The following is a 21,809-nucleotide window of genomic DNA, read 5'->3' as shown; positions in this document are numbered from 1 at the left end:
CGTTGCCATCATTATCGCACGCTAGCGGCGTGAGGGGCGGCTATTGGTGACGTCACCTATGGTTTTGTTCGTCTTGGTCCCCCTACGTTTGTGTGCAAAAATATTTGGGTTTCGACAGTCAAAAATCTCGACAACGGTTGCTTTCTGACGAAACCCCTTCCCCAAACCCTGTTATCTGCCAACAAAATTGATTTATTATTTTCTAAGGATTCTAAGTCTGAGAAGGGTGAATCTCATACCTCTTGTTGGGAAAATAGACCAAAGGATCTGCGTTGGAAAGTTGTCACACCATGAGACTGTTTAGGGACTAGAACCATACATGTACTGTAGTTTGAGAAGCCTCCACAAGCTTTAACCATGAACTAAGGTTCCTCGCGCTTGAAGATGGGTCCCATGAACAAAATCACGAACAACATAAGCCCTCTATGGTCTTCTGCAGTCTGTCTCCCTTAGGGATTTCTCCTACAACTCTGTAAGCAAACTGTGTTCTCACATTATAGTGACTGTAGGGATCTTAGAGACTATAAATAGTTATCTCGCCATCCTCAACCTACTACCACAATAGGTGGTCTAGGCCTATCCCCCTCTGGTGAGCTTAACCACTAAGGGGCCCAAAGGGTCACTCGCATTAATGTAACCCACAAAACCCAGTAGGGACTTCTATAGAAGTGTTCAAATTATTTCAAATTGCCGAGAAAGAAAACTTAAATGGAAAGCAATTCACTGGATGGCCACCATGTTATGCACTTTTCTATTTGATTTCCACAGTTCTGAGAACTCTGAACGACTGTAATACTGAACATGTTAATAGGAAAGAGGGTTTAGATAGCCTTGGGGTAACTTATAAGCCAACAAGGACAAACTATTTGTTGTGGATGTGACCCCTTACCATTTTCAGTTTTGAGAAAATGAGAAAACAGTTTTTAGAAAATGAGAAAAAGAATACTCCCTGCTCATGCAGCCACTCCACTAACATGGGGGCAAATGAGGAGGCACCCATGGGCATTAATTAAGGGGTGGATTTTTTGGGTTTCATAGGGATGGGGGCATCATTTTGCTGTTCCGTGTCTAGGCATAGAAGCCACAAGACCAAGCAACGTTCATTTTCCCCTAAAAATTATTTGAGAAAAAAAAACCTAAAAGACAACATTGCCCCGATGCCTAGACATAGTACGAGATGGGATGAAACGACCATCCCACCCCTCATGAAAGGTGAAAATCCCACCATTGTAGATACTTATATTAATGCTCCTATTGGACCATATATTGGCGCAGGGGCCACACTGCCTTTTAGGGAACCCCCTCCCAAATTATTATTCCATAACAATGGGAAAAAGAAAATCTTATGGAACAGTTCCAAGCAACTCGTGTAACAAAAATTAACGAGGGAAATCACGTTTGCAAAAGTGAACTATTTAATCAACCCTCAAGCCTCACCCAGAACAGAACACTCCCTGCTTTAACCACTCAGATCCGGGCAAACCCAAAAAATAAGATTTGAGAAAAATTACTCAAAATCCTGAACCATACATTTTACAGTAGCTTACAAGCAGAGCCAACTCCATCAGCCCTTGAGAAGTACTTCAATGGCTTCAAAAAACAGTGGTGCCATTTCAGGGTTTGGTGTCTTGATTGCACACTTCACACCAGGGATACCAACAACTGCTGTGAGTTCAATCAGGAATGGAATTCCTTGAGGGATCTTAGCCGAGAGATACAACACCTCTTGGTTTGCATGCCTCCGCTTGGCAATAAAAAACATGTTGGATGCAGCCAGACGGTCAAGAGTGGCATCCACACTGTTCACCACGACTCCTAGCAAGTCCTTTGTGACCTCATTTGAATCTGGTAGGGACTTCCACGTCTGCAAAAGTATAGACGATGCAAAATAAACAGACGCAAAAAAGATTGCATTCTGAATTGGTCTTGATTTCTCCTATAGGTGGATTGAAAAGATTAAAACAGAATATGGAATGACACACAATGATGATCTAAGAAAAATGAGATCAAATTTGCAGCACAAGAAGCAAGAATGCATATCAACGAATGCCACATCTTATCAAGAAGGCCTATCAGCATATGGTGCAGTGTTGAAGGCAAGCAACAAGCAATGGAGTTTTTGTATCAGAGGAAGGGAATCATACAATGGCATCTTTAGCTCAGCAGACACTTATCCATGATCTATGGATGCATTTCACTGTAAATAGAGGGCATCACTTGTTTAGAGGTGGAAGTTGACTGAAAGAACTAATGGATGAGATCAACTTCATTATGGTTGACATGGTACAGGTGGCTCATGTAATAGCTTCTAAGGCACCTCCAACAAGTTAGCTTGCATTGGATGTCCTTTAGGCTGGTTACTACAAAACTTGTCGAGAGATCTAGAACCTTGTAAATATTTTACCACAGATATAAGGATCTCTTCTGTTTCCTTGAAAAAGAAAAAAGATAGCATGCAGAGCAGAAGCAATCTGTCAACTAGAATGACTTGCCTCAAGGAAGTGTGCACGCTCCATTCTCCCATCCTCAGAAAAGAAGACTAGCAATGAAATTTTATCGTTGAAGTACCACACTGGCTGTTGATTATTTTTCACAGCAACCTGCAAAAGGGTGTTTGGAGGACCAGGAGAGAGATTCTGGAACAATATCATAGGCAGAAGTGTCCTTGCTGATGTGCCAGGTTGCACTGGTGGGACCTAATCAACAGAAAAATTAATCAAGTAGATGCATAGAGTTGGAAAAATACTCAAATAAACACAAATTTATTACCTGCAAGGGCCCAGCAGGTGCAAGACCAAATGTATTCTTGTTGAACTGAATCATGAAACCATCAAGAGTGGTCTGTGAATTGTTCTCAAACAATAAACTGTAAAATATCTGTCCATCACGCCGTGTAAGCTGTCCACTGATCTGCAGACCTTGAGCGCTTGATGCTGGTAGTAGAACAGGTAAAGGAGGGCTGCAAATACATTTTTAAAAGATCATCCAAGTGTCAGACAACATGATGTGACCTAAATCCAGGGACAGAGCCAGGAATTTTCTTTTTTCTTTCTTGGTGGGGTGGGGGGAAATGTAAATACTGTGCTCAAACAATAAATGGGATAGTTCTAGTATTGTGGAGGTGGCAACAGGTTGGATTCAATTCGGTTTTTCTTAACCAAACTCAATCCTTTGGTCTACTCTTATTGGTCCAACCTTCATGAACCAATGCAATGTCATTTTGGGACCCCACTAATGTCTGCAATGAGTTCCAACTGAACTCCCACACGTCAGCCATAATGCAAGTGACCAAAGCCATTTGTTACCAACAGTAGAGGAACCCCAAACCCTGTATCTCTTAGTTGAAACATACTTTAAATGAGAAAAAAAAAAACCCCACAATGGTCAATGGTCAAGCATTGGTCTGCACTTCAGAAACCAACAGTGTAAAGGCCCATAAAATCTTAAATATACTCGAGTCCAGAAGATTATATGCTATGAAAGTTAAAAAAGACAAGAAGGTGTTGTCCCACTAATATAAATGGTCAAGAACATAATCCTCACCCAGCAGGTGTTGTAGGATCATCAACAGGAACAAGTGCATTATCCAGGCCTATAATATCACCAAGTAGGTCTGGTACTGGAGCAGCAGGGGCTGGTGGTGGTGCAGGAGCAGGTGCTGGCTGCCTTGTTGCAGCATATGGACTACTACTTGAACTGCTTGGTGCTGGACTTCCACCTTCAACAGCTTGAGCAGGGGTATCAGAATAGCCTGTTTCACTTCCCTCAGGATATTCCTCATCCTCTGGCCTCTGAATTGCAGTTTTAACACGGCTGACAAAGGCCTCCGGAGGCTTATGATAAACTGAAGAAAGAGTTGCAATGTTTGCGAGAAGCTCATCAAGAAGTGAAGAATCCAGTAGGTTTGAATCATCACTGATGACGGGCTTTTCAGCTAACACAACATCTTTTGCTGCCTGAAATACATATATTCAGGAGTTTGTCCTGATTGAGTGAATAGAATACAATCTTAGAGGAATAAGGAATATTCTAACAGTATACGGTTGTGTATGCATGAATAAATATACCTCAGGATCGGTTGAAAGAAGACGCCAATAAATGTAGGCACGATCCCGGAGATCTGGATTATCTGTCTCCACAGTAGCATTATTAAGAACAACCTGATAAACAGGATGCAATAAAAGGTTAGTAAGATTCAAGCAGAAGAATTAATGATTAATTACACACAATAAGCCTTTCAAAAGTTTTTACAATACGCTTCCTACAACGAGCAGCAGCAGGATCATGACTTATCATTCTTCCATCAAGTTCTATAGGTGCTGCCGCTGCTGGTGGCTTAGCAGTGACCTCACATAAGTTATACATTTTTCTATCAGCAAGTGGAGGAATGCAGAAACCCACTATTGGAATTCAGGCACAAGCTCTAAGCCCATCCGGTTGTACACACCTAGATTTTTTTTTTTCCTTTTTGTAAGTATGTACATGCTACAAACTTTCTTTTTCATTTGGGGGGTGACGGGTGGGGATTGGGAAACAGGAACAGAATTGTATTTAGTAAAATCAAAAGAGGTATACAACCCAATTACACTAGAACAGGAAAAATCTACCATCAACCAAAACTGGAAAGCAACAAAATTGCCAAATTATTACAATGAAAAGGTGTTCCTGGGATACCACCTTGGTCTTCTATCCTATTGCTTAGCCATAAGGTTTGCCAAGTCCTTTGGTGACCTTGGCTTCCAATGGAATGAGCAATTCACTTGAGAGGCCAAAAAGGTCATCTGTTTTATGATATTGGCAGAGCTCCACAAAAATAAGAGTCATCCAATCAATAACAGTAATTAAATCACCCTCTACAAAAAAATTAATAACACCCTCCTTGATGGAAAAGTCCAAACCCATGGAAGTAGCAATTCCGCTCTAGTTGAATCCCCCTCTTCCATTGGTCCCGAGTACCGATGTAGTTGCACTAGCCTGACTAGACAAACAGGACCCAGTTTCGAAGCCCAGGCCATGGAGAGCCAGACTAAATATGGCCATCAATTCCAATATCGGTGGTTATGGTATTTAATTTTTCATTGGGTATTTTTGTAAACAGAAATTAATTCGATGTGGGGTCTGATTCCAGTGTTTGAATCATCATAGGTGACTATATAGAGTTACGGTGGCAAGTACTCAGTCCAGTTTAGTTTTAAACTTTGTTTCAGTTTTAGATTGTTGTAAGGGACTTGTCAAATAATTTATAACCCCAAGGGGGTAGCCGAGTTGGCAAGGAATCTTCGCCTCAGAAAGCGTGTGGTTCTGAGTTTGACTCCTCTTACCTCCTTGGGGCCATTCACACGGGATTGTTTAATGCTCTTCACTGCTTTCAATGAAAGTTGAATGGTTCTCATTCAACCCCGGTCCATGCGATTGTGGGGTCAGTATGGGCCCACGGGACTAGTTAGGCCGAAGGCCAGGATACCAGTCATTAGCACCAAAAAAAAAGAAGAGATTTTACAGATTTCTTAGTCCTCAAATTTTTTAGAAATATAGATATCATTACGTACCTCCCCCTCCACCACCCCAAAAAAATAAAAAAATAATAACATAATAAAATAATAAAATAAAAAAATAAAAAAATAAAAGTTGATTACATTAGAATGTAAAGATTTCTTAGTTTATGACTGCTGGTTGCTTCTCATTGGAGACCATCTATATTGGGTTGGTTGATATATTCCTCTCTGGTTTGGTTTCTTCTTAATAATACTCCATCTCAGTCAGTTCTATTCCTCATCCTCATTATCTGATTCTAGTCTTCCTCCTCCTACCTATTCCTTGTTTCTGGAACTAGGCACATCCTCAGTTTTCCGGTTCCATTTTAACTTGCTGGAATTTATCATCTCTTTCATTCTAGATACCCTGTTAGAGATGCACCGCTTCAGCACCTGATAGCAGTGACCAAGGTTTGAGATTCGGTTTCGACCTTAGTTTCGGATTTTGGTCAAAACCTAAATATTTCGAGTTTTAACTGAAGCTCTACATGTTTCGGCTGGAGACTTCATTTGGCAATTTCGGCGGTCAATGGCCATATTTTGGCTTGAAACTTCAGGGAAACCCTAATTAAGCATTTCTAAACATGTTTGAACCTTTAGATTGTATGAGAAAAAAAAAACCAAAATGGTAGTTTGGTATCATACTCAAGGGTGGTAGTATACACCATATCCTATTGTATACTTTCTCAAATATAGCCTATTAAAGCATAATTTAGTATTACAAAACACAAAATTCAATGAAAATAACTAAAATATGCATTAGGTATAAAGAAAAACCATTTACTATTACACTATGTCAAAGTGTAACAAAGTACAAGTGTACAACCAAGGTTAAAACACCCATACAAAACCGCTACTCCAACTCTCGGTCAGTTCAGTACCGCATATGGTTCCAGGAAGGCTCAAAACCTTAGGGGAAAAAGGGTATACCTTTGAATCTTACACAAATCTTGCTCAAATGCAACAAATAGTTGTTGTAGATTCGTTTTAGTAGTCCCATACTTGTTCCACCAAGAAATGTAGGTGATGTAGCAAGAAAATACCAAATCTTTTTTTTTTAGTATAAATTTTTTTATTTTTTTATTTTTTATGGAGAGTTTTTCCCCTCTAACAGGAGAGAAACCACTTGAAACGGGTAAAAATTGAGACTCATTTTCATCGAAACAATGCTTTTATATACTGTTTTGTACCGAAATGGAAATTTCAGCCAAATGTCAAAATTTCGATCTAAACTATGCATTCCTGTTGAGTCGCACCCAGTTTAATTTCAACCTTCATTGAAACCGAATTATTTCAAGAAATCTTGGTGGTTTTGACTGATATTTCGAACACTGGCGATGACAAGTGAGAAAGATTCTCACATCATAGACGAGTGTGGGTAAAAGTCCAGTCCAAAACTTTAGGAGTAGATTAGCATATTGAAACATAGGAACTTTAATAGGATGAGTTTCGAATTGATACATATAATGAAAAGTAGAAAGGATAAATTAAGGAATTACGTATTAGAGTTCTGAGAAAGTAGCTTGAGGTGGTATGGTCATGTTCAACAGAAGCTTGGAGATGCCCCAGTAAGGAATGATTTGATTCCGATTGAAGGAGCTAAAAGAGCTAGGAGTAGACCTAAAATGACCATAGGAGAAATAGTGATGAATGACATGCATAGTCTTAGGTCCTGTCCCAAGTATGACCTCGAGGATAGAGCCTATTGGAGGGTAAGGATCTGTGTAGTCAACCCCTTTAGCTAAGATTCTCTTGACTTGCTGGTTTGTGCCTCTTTTCTCTACTTTCATTTCTCCTATTTTGTTTGGACATCAGTTTTCCTTATTTTGTTATGCACGGATCCATGTAGCTGATGTCACTAAGTTGGTATTAGGCTCAGTTTGTTTGTTAATGAAAAGAAGAAGAATTAACATAACTTCTATGTAGAGACTAGATGGAAGGGTTAGAAAACCAAGGAATTATATGACTATAAACTTTGTTATCCTGGGGATAAAAATTATAGAAGTGGGGTAGGAATAATAGTAGATAAAGATTAAAAAAATGATGTAGATGTTAAAAGAAATGATGATAGGATAATATCCACCAAACTGGTGTTAGGGAAAGAGGTAAAACAATATAATTAATTCTTACACACCCCAAATAATATTGGATGAAAATACTAAGAAACAATTTTGCAAGCACATGAATAGATTAATTTAAGGAATTAGTTGAAGAAAAAAGAGTATTGTAGGGAGCAATCTAAATGGAGATGTTGGAAGAGAGAGCAAAGGTTACGAAAGAAATTATGAAGGATATAATTTTGAATATGATTTATCAATAATAAACACATGCTTTGAAAAGAGAACATTTAATAACCTTAAAAAATGGTCAAAATAGTAGCTAAATAGATTTCTTTCTAACTAGATGAACCGATAGGTTATTATGTAATGATTGTAAGGTTATCTAAGGGGAGGGCTTAACCATGCAACATAGATTCATGGTCATAGACATGTGTTCTAAAACACTAAATCAAAGAAAATGTGAGATTAGTTGCCATAGGATAAGTTGGTGAATCCTCAAAGGAGAAAACTTGAAGACATTTATTTATAAATTAGTAAAACATGGAAAAGTGGAACTTTGATGGAGCACTAACATGATGTGAAACAAGATGGCTATTTATATTAAAAATGCAGCCAAAGAAGTTCTATACGAATCTAAGGGAAAGCGACATTCATTTAGGGAAACTTAGTGGCGAGATGATGATTAATGATATTCAAGCAGACATCAAGGCTAAGAAATCTATTTTCAAAACTTGACAAAAGACAAAGGATGAGGATGATTAAAAGGGAACAAATTTGCTAGAAATGAAATAAAGATAGTACGAAAAGCAAGGACTGTGAAATTTAATGATCTCCATAACAATTTGAGCATAAAGGAAGGGGAAATATATATATATATATATATAATTAGCTAAAGTGAGGGATAGGACAAGTAGATATTTTAACCATATTAGACGCATTAAAAATGAAGATGATAAAATATAACAAAGTGATGAGGATATTAAAGAGATAGAAAAGCTATTTCTACAACTTACTAAATGAAAAACAATACAAGCAATAGTGTTTTAGAAGGTTGTAATAACAATCAAGAAACCACTAGTCTTAGATATATTCAAAAAAATTGGGTGTTCGAAGTAAAGGAAGCTTTAAAGAAGATGCAAATAGGTAAACTATAGGTCTAGATGGTATTCCAATCGAGGTGTGGAAGCGTTTAGGAATTTGTGGAATAACTTGGCTAAATAGAATGTTTAATAAGATTATGCGGACAAAAAAATGTTAGATGAATGGAAGAGAAGCATTGTGGTCCTGATTTATAAAAATAAAGATGATATTTAAAGCTGTAATGACTATAGAGGAATAAAACTTATGAATCATAAAATGAAATAGGGAAGAGAGTAATTGAAACTTGCTTCAGACAAGAAACTAATATTCCGGATGACCAATTAAGTTTTATGACAGAAGATCAACCAAAAAAGTAATTTATTTGCTTAGGACTAGTGGAAAGATTTAAAGAATGGAAGAAAGATCTCCATGTGGTCTTTATTGACTTAGAAAAGGCTCACAATAAAGTCCCTAGAGAGTATTGGCAAGTATTAGAGAAGAAAAGTGTTTCGAGTAAACATGTGGAGAAATTAAAAAATATGCATAATGGTGTTGTGACTAGTGTAGGGGCAGGGTAGTGAATTCCCAATTGACTTACATTAAGGATCAGCCTTAAGCCCGTATCTGTTTGCGCTAAACATAGAAGAGCTGACTAGAGATACTCAAGATCAAATACCTTGGTATATGCTTTTTGCGGATGATATTGCTTCAATCAGTGAAACAAAAATCAAGGATAAATACAACATTGGAATAATAGAAATCAACCTTGGGATCAAAAGTTTAAGATAAGTAGAACAAAAACCGAGTATATGATTTGTAACTCTAGTAACGATAGGACTAAAAGTGAGGTGTGAAAATTGATGATAGGGAGAAACCGCAGAGTAAAAAATTTAGGTACCAAGGTTCAGTCATAAATAAAGAAAGAGAGATTGAGGATGATGTTGCATACAGAATTAGAATAGGGTGGATGGAGTGGAGGCATTCATCCAAAGTGTCGTGTGTGATCGATGTATTCCCTCAAAGCCCTAAAGGAAAATTTTATAGCACATCTATTCGACTCATGATGATGTATGGACCTGTTGCACAGTAAAAAAAAAAAAATCTGTGTAGCTGAGATGGATGAGTGGTCAAAATTAAAAAAAGACAAAATAAGAATCAACAAATTGGAGCTAATTTAGAAGTAGTTCCAAGCTGTTGGTATATGAAAAGTTAAGAAAAAGGTGTTTGAGGTGGTATGGTTGTGTAGTGGAGGCTTTGAATGCTCTTGTATGGAGAGATGATTTGGTTCATATTGAAAGAGCTAAAAGAGTCAAGGGTAGGCCTACAATGACTCTAGGAGAAGTGGTGAGGAAAGACATGCATAGCTTAGAAATTGTAACAAGTATGGCTTTGAATAAAACTGATTGGAAAAATAAATCCATTTAGCCGACCCCAGCCCTGTTCACTTCATATTTTAGAAGTTACAGCTCCTTCTTAAGTTCCAGTTACCACCTCTTCTTCATTTTTCTAATTTCTGAAATCTCAAAAGTATTTTCTGACAAGTACAGACCTAGATAGTGTGTGGTTAATACTAAAATAAGTAGTTTTTATTTTCTAAATTACATTAATTTGCGGATTTTTCCTTCAAAATTTCAATTTGGATCCTGGTCCTAAGTGTGGTCCCTACCTATGTGATTTCCTAGATTCTATTCTAAACTCTGGACTTCACCAAGTATACTCTTTCAATGGATCCAAAACTAGATTACACCTGATCAACCCCCCTCTCCCAATGGACCCAAATTACACCTGGAGTTCCATTGAGTATAAGTATCATTTTGGGATATGTATTCGGGTTTGGGCTTAATGCACAAAATACTAACCAAGGGAATACGGCAGATTTGCAGGGTTTTCCAAATTTCAAAATTTAGTGGGTCAGCTCTTGTTAGCAAATGCAACACACGCTGAATTTGACATTCTATTGTTGTTTGGGACGTGGGGGATGGAGTTGGTTGTGTTCACAACTCAGAAGATGATAGAAGTATTGGTGTTAACAGGTAGCTGGAGGTACCACTAGTAGGAGAAAAGTATTACAAGTGACCAACCGATTTCCAGGAAGACCACCCAAAAAATAATAATAATAAGGTATCTAAGAAACTTTTGTACAGACAATTAGGACAGTTTAACATTGTTCATGCACTTTCTTTTTTGTTGGTAATTGCATTGTTCATGAGATTTATCATGAAATATAAGCCCACAAAACAGAATTGGGGGAGTAGACAGTAGAAACAGTTTACCTGAATCATTTGTTGAGGGCCTTCAGTTGGCTTCTTCAGAAATAGTTTGACAGTTGCAGTGAGCAATTGCAACTGCACTAGGGCAGGCTCTTCAGGAAATGTCTCCAAAAAGCTTTCAAGGAGCTCATCAGCATTGTCAATTCTTTCTGCGTACTCACCAATAATCCAGATCATTGATGCCTGTGACAAAGAAAAGAAATTTTGTATTCCAAACATGCATAAAGATAAAAGAAGCTATAAAGCTACCAAGTAGAAATTGAAATACCTTTGCCTCTGGTTCATCTAGGGTGTCTAAGCTCTCACAAAGTGTTGCAATGATGGACTCATAGCTGTAAAGGAAACAAACAATGCCAATAAACTTGGAATGAAGAGATCAAAAAATTTCAGCGTACACAATAGTGGGAAGCACCAGAAAGGCTGTGACTCACGTGTTGGGATATCTTCTAAAAATATCTTTGATCACAATAATAGCCTCCTGGACAACGTAGTTTACTTTTATTTTAATCAGCTCAAGTAAAACACTTATGCACCGCTCGGCTGCTCTCTCTAATTTTATGGCACAACGACCAATAGCACGGACTGCCTTTCTAACAAAATCTACATCAACTTCTGTTGCATACTCTTTGAACTCCAACAGAACCTAGAGAAAGGTGTGGGGGCAGGCCGAAGGTGTACAGAACAAATTTATCAGAAGATCAATATTCCAGAGCAGGCTATAGATATCACAATGTTCAAGATACTAGTAGAAAAATGTACCTGGTCAATGTTCCGGTCAGACGCGAGCTTTATCATAATCTCTAACTTCTCCATCTTAACATAAATTGGATCATTATATTTGCAGAAAAAAACCTAGTAACAGAAATTAGGTATACATTAGTTGCTTTATTCCCACAACTGCAACAGTTGAATGATATTAAAAGGAGGGGACAATTTAAATCACCTTGATTTCGTGTGCAAGGATGGTAGGACGCCGTTGTACAATAAGATTGATGTTCCTCAGTGCGACATACTGTATCTCAGGTTCTGCTGAAAGCAGTGTCACAAGAGGAGGAGCCATTTTCTTGCAAAGATTTCGGACCACGTCTGTGCTGGTAATGAGTTCCATTTGTTGAAGGATCATCTGTAGCAAGCCATTTGTGGCATGATCAAATGCACAGACGCCGTGAGAAACTAAGTGAGACTCAAGTAATCATGTCAACAAACAGGACAGCATTTAACAGAGATATTGAGAATCTTTTCGGATCCTCAAGAATCCATGTTGCCATGAAACAACTGAAATCCATTGGATCAAGTGGAACAGATCAGGACTCAATGAGTTAGTTGTCTAATCACCAAATTCAGTTCACATGAACAAAGGAATTCAAACCTTCACCTAAAATTGTGGAGTTTGAATTCAAGCCAACCATAGGGTTTCCATCAGAAAGTGGGAGGACAATCCAACAGCTCAAGTTAACCCTCACCTAGAATCCTTAATTAGGAATCCTGAACTGATAGGAGCTTCCAACTTCCAGAGTCCAAACTGTACATTGTTAGACTGTAAATGTTCGTTAATTGAAGGATTTACCTTAACAGCCGAAAGTACAACTGCACAGTTTGCATGTTGCAGTCTTGGAGTAACTCGCTCCACTATATTTTCAGCTTCACGAGCGTCAGCTGCCTTATACTTGGAAAGAGCATCCAATATGAAAACCTGACCCCATCTACACAATATACAAAAATTCAATAGAAGTCAGTGCTAGTCACTTGAAAAGCACTACCAAAACACCCAAAAGCATTGACTCTGACTCTTCCCCCCATAAAGAGTAAGGAAATAATTGGCTCCCACGAAAATTCAAGCCTTTGGCTGTAAGCAACTCACAAGAAAGAAGACACTTGCATATGCTTCACACTGGAAAACAATTCACACACATCCACACATTTGCCTCACATAACAAAGAGACGCATAGCAAGAAAACTTTGGTACCATGTCCTCGATCATTTGCTGTATGCTAGGTACCAGACACATGGCATCATGGACTCCATGCAGCAACGGAAAATGGATTTTGATTGCAAACATGAGCAACTAGTGACATTTATAAGATATTTTCCACAGTATGGAGATACAAAGACATTGTTATCTTCAGGATTTCCCATTACGGAACTACCCTAAACTCGTCAAATGGCCTCTACAGATTCTGGAGACTGGCTGTATCACTCCAGTGTAGAATACCACCTCTTTGCTGCATTTAATCGTGCAGATATGCTCACCCCATCGCAGAAAAATAAACAAGATGAATCTCAATGGAGGCTTAGTGGTCAAAACTCCATTGTTGCTATTGAGGAGCCTTGAGAGATCACATGGGATCAAAATTCAGAAGTATATGCATACAGGTACAGATGTCATGGATGACCCTGATGTAGATCCACACTTTGGGAGGATCTATCAAAGGAAGAAAGGCCCAGCCAAGAAAGGCCTATCGAACCACACATAAGTCCACTTCAAGTGACTGAATTAGTTGTTAGAATAATGGCCCATTGGGCCCACCGATTGTTATGTCCTATATGGACTCTTAGTTAAGTAACTTACTCCATGTTGGAGTTATATTCCTAGTCCTATTATGAGTCCAAGTACTACTAGGAGTGTCTAGTCCTATTTGGAAACTAGTTCCTAGTTATGTAGGGATTGCTATTCAGTCATATTTGGAAACTAGCTCCTAGTTATGTTGGGATTGCTATTCTGCGCTGTTTAAATAGAGGAGCTTATATACTCATAATTTCAGATTTGAATAAAGATAATTTGCAGTTTATTGCTTAGAGCAGCTGGGATAGCTGTGGATGAGAAGCCCAGGCTGAGATAGCCACTTACTCTCCCACCTTCCCTTATTTCTCCTTTGTTTCGGCATTCAATTCTTTTCTTTGTTTACTGTTATTGTCATCAGCCTTCAAGAAGAACCAACTCTGTCCAGAACAACAAGAGTCACAATCGATCAGCCAAAGGATTCAAGTTCTTAAAACCAATCGACCTCCATTGCTGCCCAAGTCTAAGATCTGACCTGCAGATCCTTTGGGGGACTGGTTCTACACTCTAAGAAGATCAATCGATCATCTCTTGAAGGTATTCTGAAATAGACAAGCTGTTGTTCCTGCAGAATTCTCCTCATTCTCTCTCCTAGGTTTGATTCTCAAGAAAGTAATTATCTCATCAACCAGCCGTGAGAAGTCCTTCAAATTTTTAGGTTTTTGTACCCTCCCTAGGGACCGCCTTCGATCCAAGTTGCAGCTCATTCTGAGCTCTCCAGCTGAAGTCACACCATTCTCTCTAAGGCTGCGCAGGGAATTTTCTCTCTCCTGGCCGATGGTCTCTTTGTTGGGTTTTTCTTGTTGGATTGCATTGTTCTTGTGTGGAATTATTCCTGGGTTTTGTTTCCTTCATTCTAAAGCATCTTCAGGGGTAATTTGTTAGTATTGGGTTACTAGTTGTAATGTTTGGGGTTATACATTGTAGGGTTTAGCTTCTTGTAATCTACTCCTACATTAGACCCCATTTGTGAAGAGATGCTAGTCCTCCCAGAGGGGATTGTCCATGCCAATTGACTTGGCCATAATGATTTACTCATGAAGGGGGACCTAGCTAAATGGTGGGTTGTCACTTGGAAGATAGACTTGGCCTGCAGAGAATGTCTCATCAAATTAGGCAGATTAGGACTTTTGCCTCTCTTTTGAACATCTTGTTCAGCTAGGGCAGCATATCTGTTGATTCCGTTGCTGATTAATTAGCAACATGCAAGTAGCCAGAGCTAGGTTGGTTTCTCGATTATTAGTTTATCGGTCTAGCTCTTGCTTGTCTTTGACCTCATCATGTACATATAGGAGTTGGATTCATCTAGGTGCCTAATCTTAGAATAGATGGGCTTGGCAAAGATGGATATACGAACAAGGAAGGTTACATTGACCTATTGAACACAATTATCATACAACTTACAAGAAAGCAATTAGTAATGATCTTAAAAAATTAGTAAGTTAAATGGATTCACCAATTGATATCCAAAAATGAAAACATTGGAACAAAAGTCCGCAATTATGAACTTGCACCATGAAATTAGTGACCACAAATGTAAAGCATGGTAAAAGAAAACAATTAGGTTAAAACAATAACTTGCATCCAAATCAGTCCTTAGTGTATCTAAGGAGCATCTGCAAATAATGGAATGTATCTAATTCTAAAAATATTAAATAAAAAAGTGAGTTAGGACTTAGGACAACACATATCACACACCATATCCACGTCGCATCATGTGCATGAATACTTTTTAATGTGCTTTTTAGATGTCAAAACTTGCTTGTTTTTCATAATTACTAGTGCCATCAGAAAGTTATGATTAAATACCATCTTGTGACAAAACTTTTGTTTTCACTTGAGGACTTGCTTAGAAGCTTCTTAGTGATCAAAGTTCATCTACGATTAATAGTAGAAGCGGTACAATGAAGTTTGATTATTGAATAAATTTATTCGCTTGGTGCATATTTTGTGATGTACTGATGTCTGACTCCAAACTAATCTTCTTTCAGCCTCTAAATTCTAGGTCTAGAATCCTGGATTTTGGTCATCATTTAAGCCCCTTCTGTTTTGACCCTGATTCAGATTTTATATCTTTTCTGATTTTTATTTAATTTTCCAGATTCTGTTGTCCCTTTTCCTCATCCAATCAGACCTAGGCCACCATAACTCTGAAATTGGATATTCGTGCACATCTAAAACTTGATTTAAATAAACTTAAAATTGATAACTTAAAAAACCTCAACTTCTTGTTGATATTCACTCTAACATATTAAACGCAATTCAACTCAGCTCAGAAAGACTCCCCCAGCTACTTCTGGGTGCCAATTAAATTATATCATTCAACATTAGAGCTACCTAAAGATCTGGAAAGTAAAGAAAATCCAATGTAAATTTACATAAAATCTACACCACCATTACTGCCTAAAACAAAGTTAAGCATGATGGCATGAACTTAGGGTCACAGTGTCAATAACATAAATACCACAAAAAGTGATAGTTTGACAGAAATAAACAGAAGACCAAAACCACCCGTAAGCTATCTTCGATCCTAACCCAGTATGCTGAGCAGATGCATGTAAGCTGAAACATAATACACTAGCAGTAGTAGAGGCGTTTGAAAAAAAAAAAAAAGAGAGAAAAGAAAATGATTCATATGTAATTTAGAAGGATGAAATGAACATGTCCTTACTCCTTACTGGAGTAAGCATATTGCAAGTTGAAAATATCTTGTAGCTCCCATAAATATGGAGCCTATTTTCAGCCGTATGACAATTACCAGTCAGGTTCGTGAAAAAAGGAAGAGGAGAGGGGGGGGAGGGGGGACTTACTCAGTGCACTCATTCAGAGCAGTCAAGAGTTTTGTAAGTGTAGGACTTGTGATCTCAAATATTGGTCTACTACTATTCTCTTGGATCTCTGCAAGAGCAGCCACAGCATTTGCCACAACCATTGGATTATTGTCCGAAATCAAATCCTTGAGAGTATCCAAGAATCCCCTATCTTCCACTAGCTCCGCATTTATATCATAAAGTTTAGCAACACAAATGGCAGCTGTCTTTCGAACATAAGGATCATCGTCCTGTCAATGAAAATAAGGAAAATATTCATCAATTCAATGTCAACAATCACTAAAGTTCCTTTATAATACTGCAATCATTCAACTGGTACACAGATGATATAGTCCACTGAAGAAGAAACAATTTCACAAGTTTGAATGAGAAAAGGAGAAGAATAGAAATAATTATAATGCTACTAATTAACAAGCAATATGAATTTTAATGGTACATCGAAGGAAGGGGAATCACTGTTCAAAATAGATAACCTTGAGACATCTCTGAAGGGGGTCACATAGGTATTCTGTGATTTTATCAACACGGATGCATCCCATTGTCCGTACAGCTAATGCACGAATCAAAGGATTTGGATCCTGTGAATCCTGCAATGATCATCAGAAATTAAAAAAGTTAAGTATGCATGCACATAAGCATATACTTAGACAACACATTTAATGTAAGTGTGTATGGAATCATGAGGTACTTGAGAACATTCAGATCTTCTGAACTCCAACTAAGATCAAAGTATCAATTGCATGTTACATATCTTACCTTCACAAAGGTATTTACAGCAAGTATTGCTAGGTCAGGTTGGCTTTTAGCATAGTTTATCAGATACAAATAAACAAGTTTCTTCAGTTCGAGATTCTCTGTTTGCATGCAGTTCACGACATCAGTGAACAGTGAAGAAACATCTTTCCCAACCGTCATAGCAGCAATCACCTTCTTTACAGCATCCTTTTTCTTATCCTAAAGGCATATTTACAAAAGAAAAGAAACAGTAAGTTTTCAAGGGAAGAAGAAGAGAGGGGGGGTATCTGGGCACAAAAAATAAAATATAAAGCAGTAATTATATTTTTCATTCAAATCATAGTTGTCAAAGCGTCGCTTAGGCATCCACTATCCAGGCTCTTTCTTGGGTCCAAGGCAACAGCACACCATATTGACACTTTAGAAGTTTACATCGATTTATGTTTATTGTTTTATTTTTTATGAATATAGTTATATTATATCCAACACTTTGTTTATTATATGTTGGTTTTCTCATATTAGGTGACTAGCATAATTATATTGCATTGATATGCTTCTATGCTGCACATAAGTATAATTATACAATATTATCATTGATATATTACATATGGTAAGATACTGCACGCCCCAGGCAGGCACTTTGTTGCCTAGGCACCCCTCCAACGCCTTGGGTCTTAGTCTCTGTGACAACTATGATTCAAATAACATTCATGCATAACAGGGAGTAAGTAGAGCCAAGAAATTTCTAATGGAGTTTAAAACCACGCAAGAAGTTACACATTAGAAGCTGGTTATCTAATAATTAAAAGTGATAGGCAGTAGAACCTGAAGGCCTTAGGGGACCTGGATTTCTGAGTTTACAACAGATAGGCAAGGTATGTAGCAACTATCCTATTGGATCAGGGAGATCCAGACTCAATCGAAACTAACCACATTCAAATGCCTAAAAAGGTAAACTGCATGATGGATGATTTTGCAAAACAGGAGCATAAAGGACATCAAACTCATAGAAGTTGTTTAGCGGTAGCTACACAAGCTAGCAGCAAACTGAATTCTATTAAAAGATATGAGGAGATTATCAAACTCATTGTGATACTTTCCATCCTAACAAAAATGAAAGCAAAAGCTGATGTATTTGCATCTCTAGTTCCGTAAGATAATGTTCCTTTTCAAGAAGCCCAACACTACTCAGGGGAGATTGTGTGAGCAAGGGCACGTGAACAATTTCCTTCAAGTCTTGGGTCATTATGTGGAGTTCTCAAGTCCACTCTGAAAATCAACTTGTCCTTTAGAATGACTTTGGTGTAAGTTGAAAGGCTCATTTAGTTTCATTTCCAACAAGATAAAAGGCTTAGGAATTCAAGTTGTTGGGGAAATTATAGCCAAATCAAACATAGTACTAGTGCATTGTAACTTACATTAAGATGAGGAGAGTCAGCCAAGGCAGGTAAATGGTATATTGCTAATGCTTTAGTGAAAGTGCAGCAGTTTCTACCATTTTCAGGTCTTGTGGCTGGGACCCTTGAGTTTCCAATGTTGCTTGTACTGACATGTATCTCATCTAGTTATCTCTCCCCGTTAATTTTCTTCATTCTCACCTTCTTATTGTTCTTCTATTTCTCTTCCATTTTTTGAAGCCAGAGCAACCTTGTGAAGAATATCCACGATTTAGTAGTTCGTTACAAACCATGGATCAGTTTTTTGGTCATTGGAAGCATTGTCTTATAAAGTATATTGGTTATTTCTGTCACTATTCTTTGAGGATACTTACAGCATATCTTGAAGGGAATGAACTAGTCATGGTTAGGAGAATGGTTCTCTTCTAAGTTGTTTAACCTAAAATCTTCGGTTTTGTCATTTTTAAGTTTTAACAAACCATAGTTTTTAAGCCACTGGTAAGGCGTTGATGCGGTCTAGAGATGGTAAAGCAGTGCTCCGCCTTACGTGAAGTGGCGCCTTATGGTTTTTTTTTTTTTTTTTTTTTTTTTTTTTTTTTAACACATTTTAAAATTACTTGATGAAGATTCCAAATATAGATTTTTTATTGGTAAGTGTATGATTTTGTTAACACTTGAGATGTATGAGATCAGCTCTACTCCACCAAAAATAACCAAAACAAACAAAACAAAAACACGATTCACAAATAGGGTTTGGATTTTATAAAGGGTTTTAAGAAAGGGCTTTGAGAAGGAATCAAGGAACAAGGAAGAACCACTGATCTAGGCAACCATTTTGCTCCGGCAGCGGTGAGCTTCATTCTTCTTTGACAGGTGTAGAAATATAGTAGATGACCTTAGGGCTTAGGCACTCATTTTGGCATCAAGAAGATAAGTATAATAAATACTTGTATTTTTTATGTCTTTTTTTCTTTATATTTATAATTTTATTTCATAATTATGTATTTATATTATATGTTAATATGTTATGATGATTGATGATTGATGATTGAATATTGATGATTGATGACTGATGAAGATGAATTTAGTTTGTTCACTTTATTGATTTGTTTTCTTGATGAATATGAACCTTTAATATTTATTTAACATATGAGTACTATGATTCAACTAGGATTTGAGCCAAATAGATTGGTTTTATAAAAAAATTACACAGAAACGCTTTAGTCAATAAGGGGACGCTTTATGCCTGCCTGCCTTATCGCTAAGGCGCTCCGAAAGACCTCAAACGCCTCCGTCGTCTTACCGCCTTAAAAACTATGTAACAAACAATGTATTAGCAAATAAGTACCATTTTCCTAAGCATTCTTTTTTTTTATATTAGGAAATTAAAAGTAGTATTGTTCCTTCATATTGTAAACAAATAACTAGACCCAATATCTGGAGAGATAAAAGGGAGGCATGTGCACCATACGTTCATTATATTTTCTTACTGTCTTTTTTTTTTTCTTTTTTTTTTTTTATATATATTTTGCTATGAAAAATGTTAAAAAAAATAATATATGAAATATGATTAACAATATAAATATTTGGAGTAAAAATCATAACTACTACTACAAATAGGTTTCATATGTAGAGAACTGAAAGGAAAAGCATTTAAAAGAAAGATGGATTCTTCAGTGTTTTATAATAGAGAAGATAAATACACAACAACTCAGCCTCATCCCAATTTCTGAAAAAAATAATTAAATCATTACAGAGCGTACAAACTTCAGAGAAATGATAATTATGGACTAATAAAGGAAGCAGTAAGGTAAAGATCACTTTCTCCTAGGTTCTATGTAGTGTGGTTGGAAGGATCTAGTGACAGATCAGAAAAACTGAAACCCTAAGAGAGTTCAGTCCAACTGATGCATGGGAAGAGAAAGGCAGTTGAATTGCAGTATACTGGGATGCTACATATTGACTGAAACCCTTATGTATTCCATTGTTTCACTTGAGACCCCAATTACAATAAAATTCTTTCACTGCAAGGAACCATTTGAGATTCATTTGCCACTCACAAATGAAAATTGGAATGTAGTTACAACCAAAACCATCACTCTTTGAGTCTTGATGTGACTCATTTAACTTGGTAGTAGTTTCTACATAATTCCCACTAGGCTTATGGTTCTAACATCTTTACGCACTTTAGGGACTTGCTTTTGGTGAAGCAGACTGATGGTTACATTGGCAGCAGCGTAAAAGGAAATGGATACATGGAATCCTCAAAGAACCCATTAAGTTAGGCGGAAATGCAATTCACAGTAAGGTTCATATCTTCTCACTTTCTGGTGGAGATTATCCTAATATGATATGGGTCAACGGAAAGATTACAGAGCAATATATGATATATTGAAGAGAATGACCTCTCATTGATGGATAATTACTAAATCATAACCAAGAAATGATGAATTGAGTTGTCTACTTCATTTGCTTAAAAATAAATTGCAAAAAAGTATTTGCAAATTGCAACCCTAGCACAAGAACAGATTACTATGTCTTCATATGTTACTTCAGAATTTAAATTCGTCAATACTGCAATCTAAAACCCCAAGACTTCTGTTTAGGCCTCTAAATCTTGTCTTTTAGAGTTGTATATTCATTCAGATCAATGACAGTAGTTTTTACTAAACATGTCATGTATGGGATAAGTTATTCTTTTTTCCTGCCATAAGTAAAGTTGGCAGCAAACCCTTTGCTTGAAGTTGATTTTAGCAAGATGATACTTAAAATTCATATCCAAAAATGTCACCAGGAATGATCAGCTACTCAACATGCACAATGGCTTCACTCAATAGATTTCCTTCCCCAGCCCTTCTTCTTCCCACAGGAATTTTAATATTGATGAAGATCAGTGTTTCATCTTATCAGGATAAGATTAAAATATAACAAAAACAAGTTGCGAAGCTTAATTTTGATACTCCTTTATAAATGGCCTTTTTGGGACTCAAGGCGCTATTATTCTGTCTTTAGCTAGGTGGTGGGCGTTTACTCAGGTCCAACTGAGGAAGCATATTCTATTCATGTTGAATCATTGACTCCAGTGATGGGCTTAGAATTGCAATTTGAAGTGTATGAGAGAATGGTAATGGAGGCTTACTCCATAAAATGTTATTGTGGGATAATTAGTAATTCAAAGGAGACATGGCAATTCTCATGCCTCATTCATTTCATTTGGCACTAGAATCTAGGCTGAAATACTAATTTCACTGGGACCTGAGGACCACAAATGAAATGGCTGAAGAATTGGCTAAGGAAGGGGTTGTTCGTTCTATATTATGTTTTGTAGTTTTTTTTTTTTTT

General features: G+C 37.3%; 1 protein-coding gene across 1 annotated transcript in view; it reads right to left on the bottom strand.

The window, feature by feature from the left end:
* Positions 1–1,397: 1,397 nt before the first annotated feature.
* The window catches only part of LOC122070655 (beta-adaptin-like protein C), a 22,395-nt gene continuing 1,983 nt past the window's right edge, over positions 1,398–21,809 (bottom strand). Inside the window, exons 3-16 of the mRNA XM_042634849.1 lie at positions 17,092–17,289; positions 16,809–16,922; positions 16,315–16,565; positions 12,512–12,647; positions 11,888–12,067; positions 11,704–11,796; positions 11,376–11,587; positions 11,213–11,276; positions 10,948–11,127; positions 4,068–4,160; positions 3,544–3,956; positions 2,770–2,959; positions 2,493–2,696; positions 1,398–1,864 (exon numbers count right to left, since the gene is read on the bottom strand). Coding sequence (XP_042490783.1) covers positions 1,565–1,864; positions 2,493–2,696; positions 2,770–2,959; positions 3,544–3,956; positions 4,068–4,160; positions 10,948–11,127; positions 11,213–11,276; positions 11,376–11,587; positions 11,704–11,796; positions 11,888–12,067; positions 12,512–12,647; positions 16,315–16,565; positions 16,809–16,922; positions 17,092–17,289 — 2,628 coding nt within the window. The 3' untranslated portion in view covers positions 1,398–1,564. The remainder of the gene's footprint in view (positions 1,865–2,492; positions 2,697–2,769; positions 2,960–3,543; positions 3,957–4,067; positions 4,161–10,947; positions 11,128–11,212; positions 11,277–11,375; positions 11,588–11,703; positions 11,797–11,887; positions 12,068–12,511; positions 12,648–16,314; positions 16,566–16,808; positions 16,923–17,091; positions 17,290–21,809) is intronic.

Source organism: Macadamia integrifolia, unplaced genomic scaffold, assembly GCF_013358625.1.
Source record: "Macadamia integrifolia cultivar HAES 741 unplaced genomic scaffold, SCU_Mint_v3 scaffold961, whole genome shotgun sequence".
NCBI lineage: Eukaryota > Viridiplantae > Streptophyta > Magnoliopsida > Proteales > Proteaceae > Macadamia > Macadamia integrifolia.
Note: the sequence above shows the minus strand (reverse complement) of the source record. Positions and strands in the feature narration are given on the sequence as shown.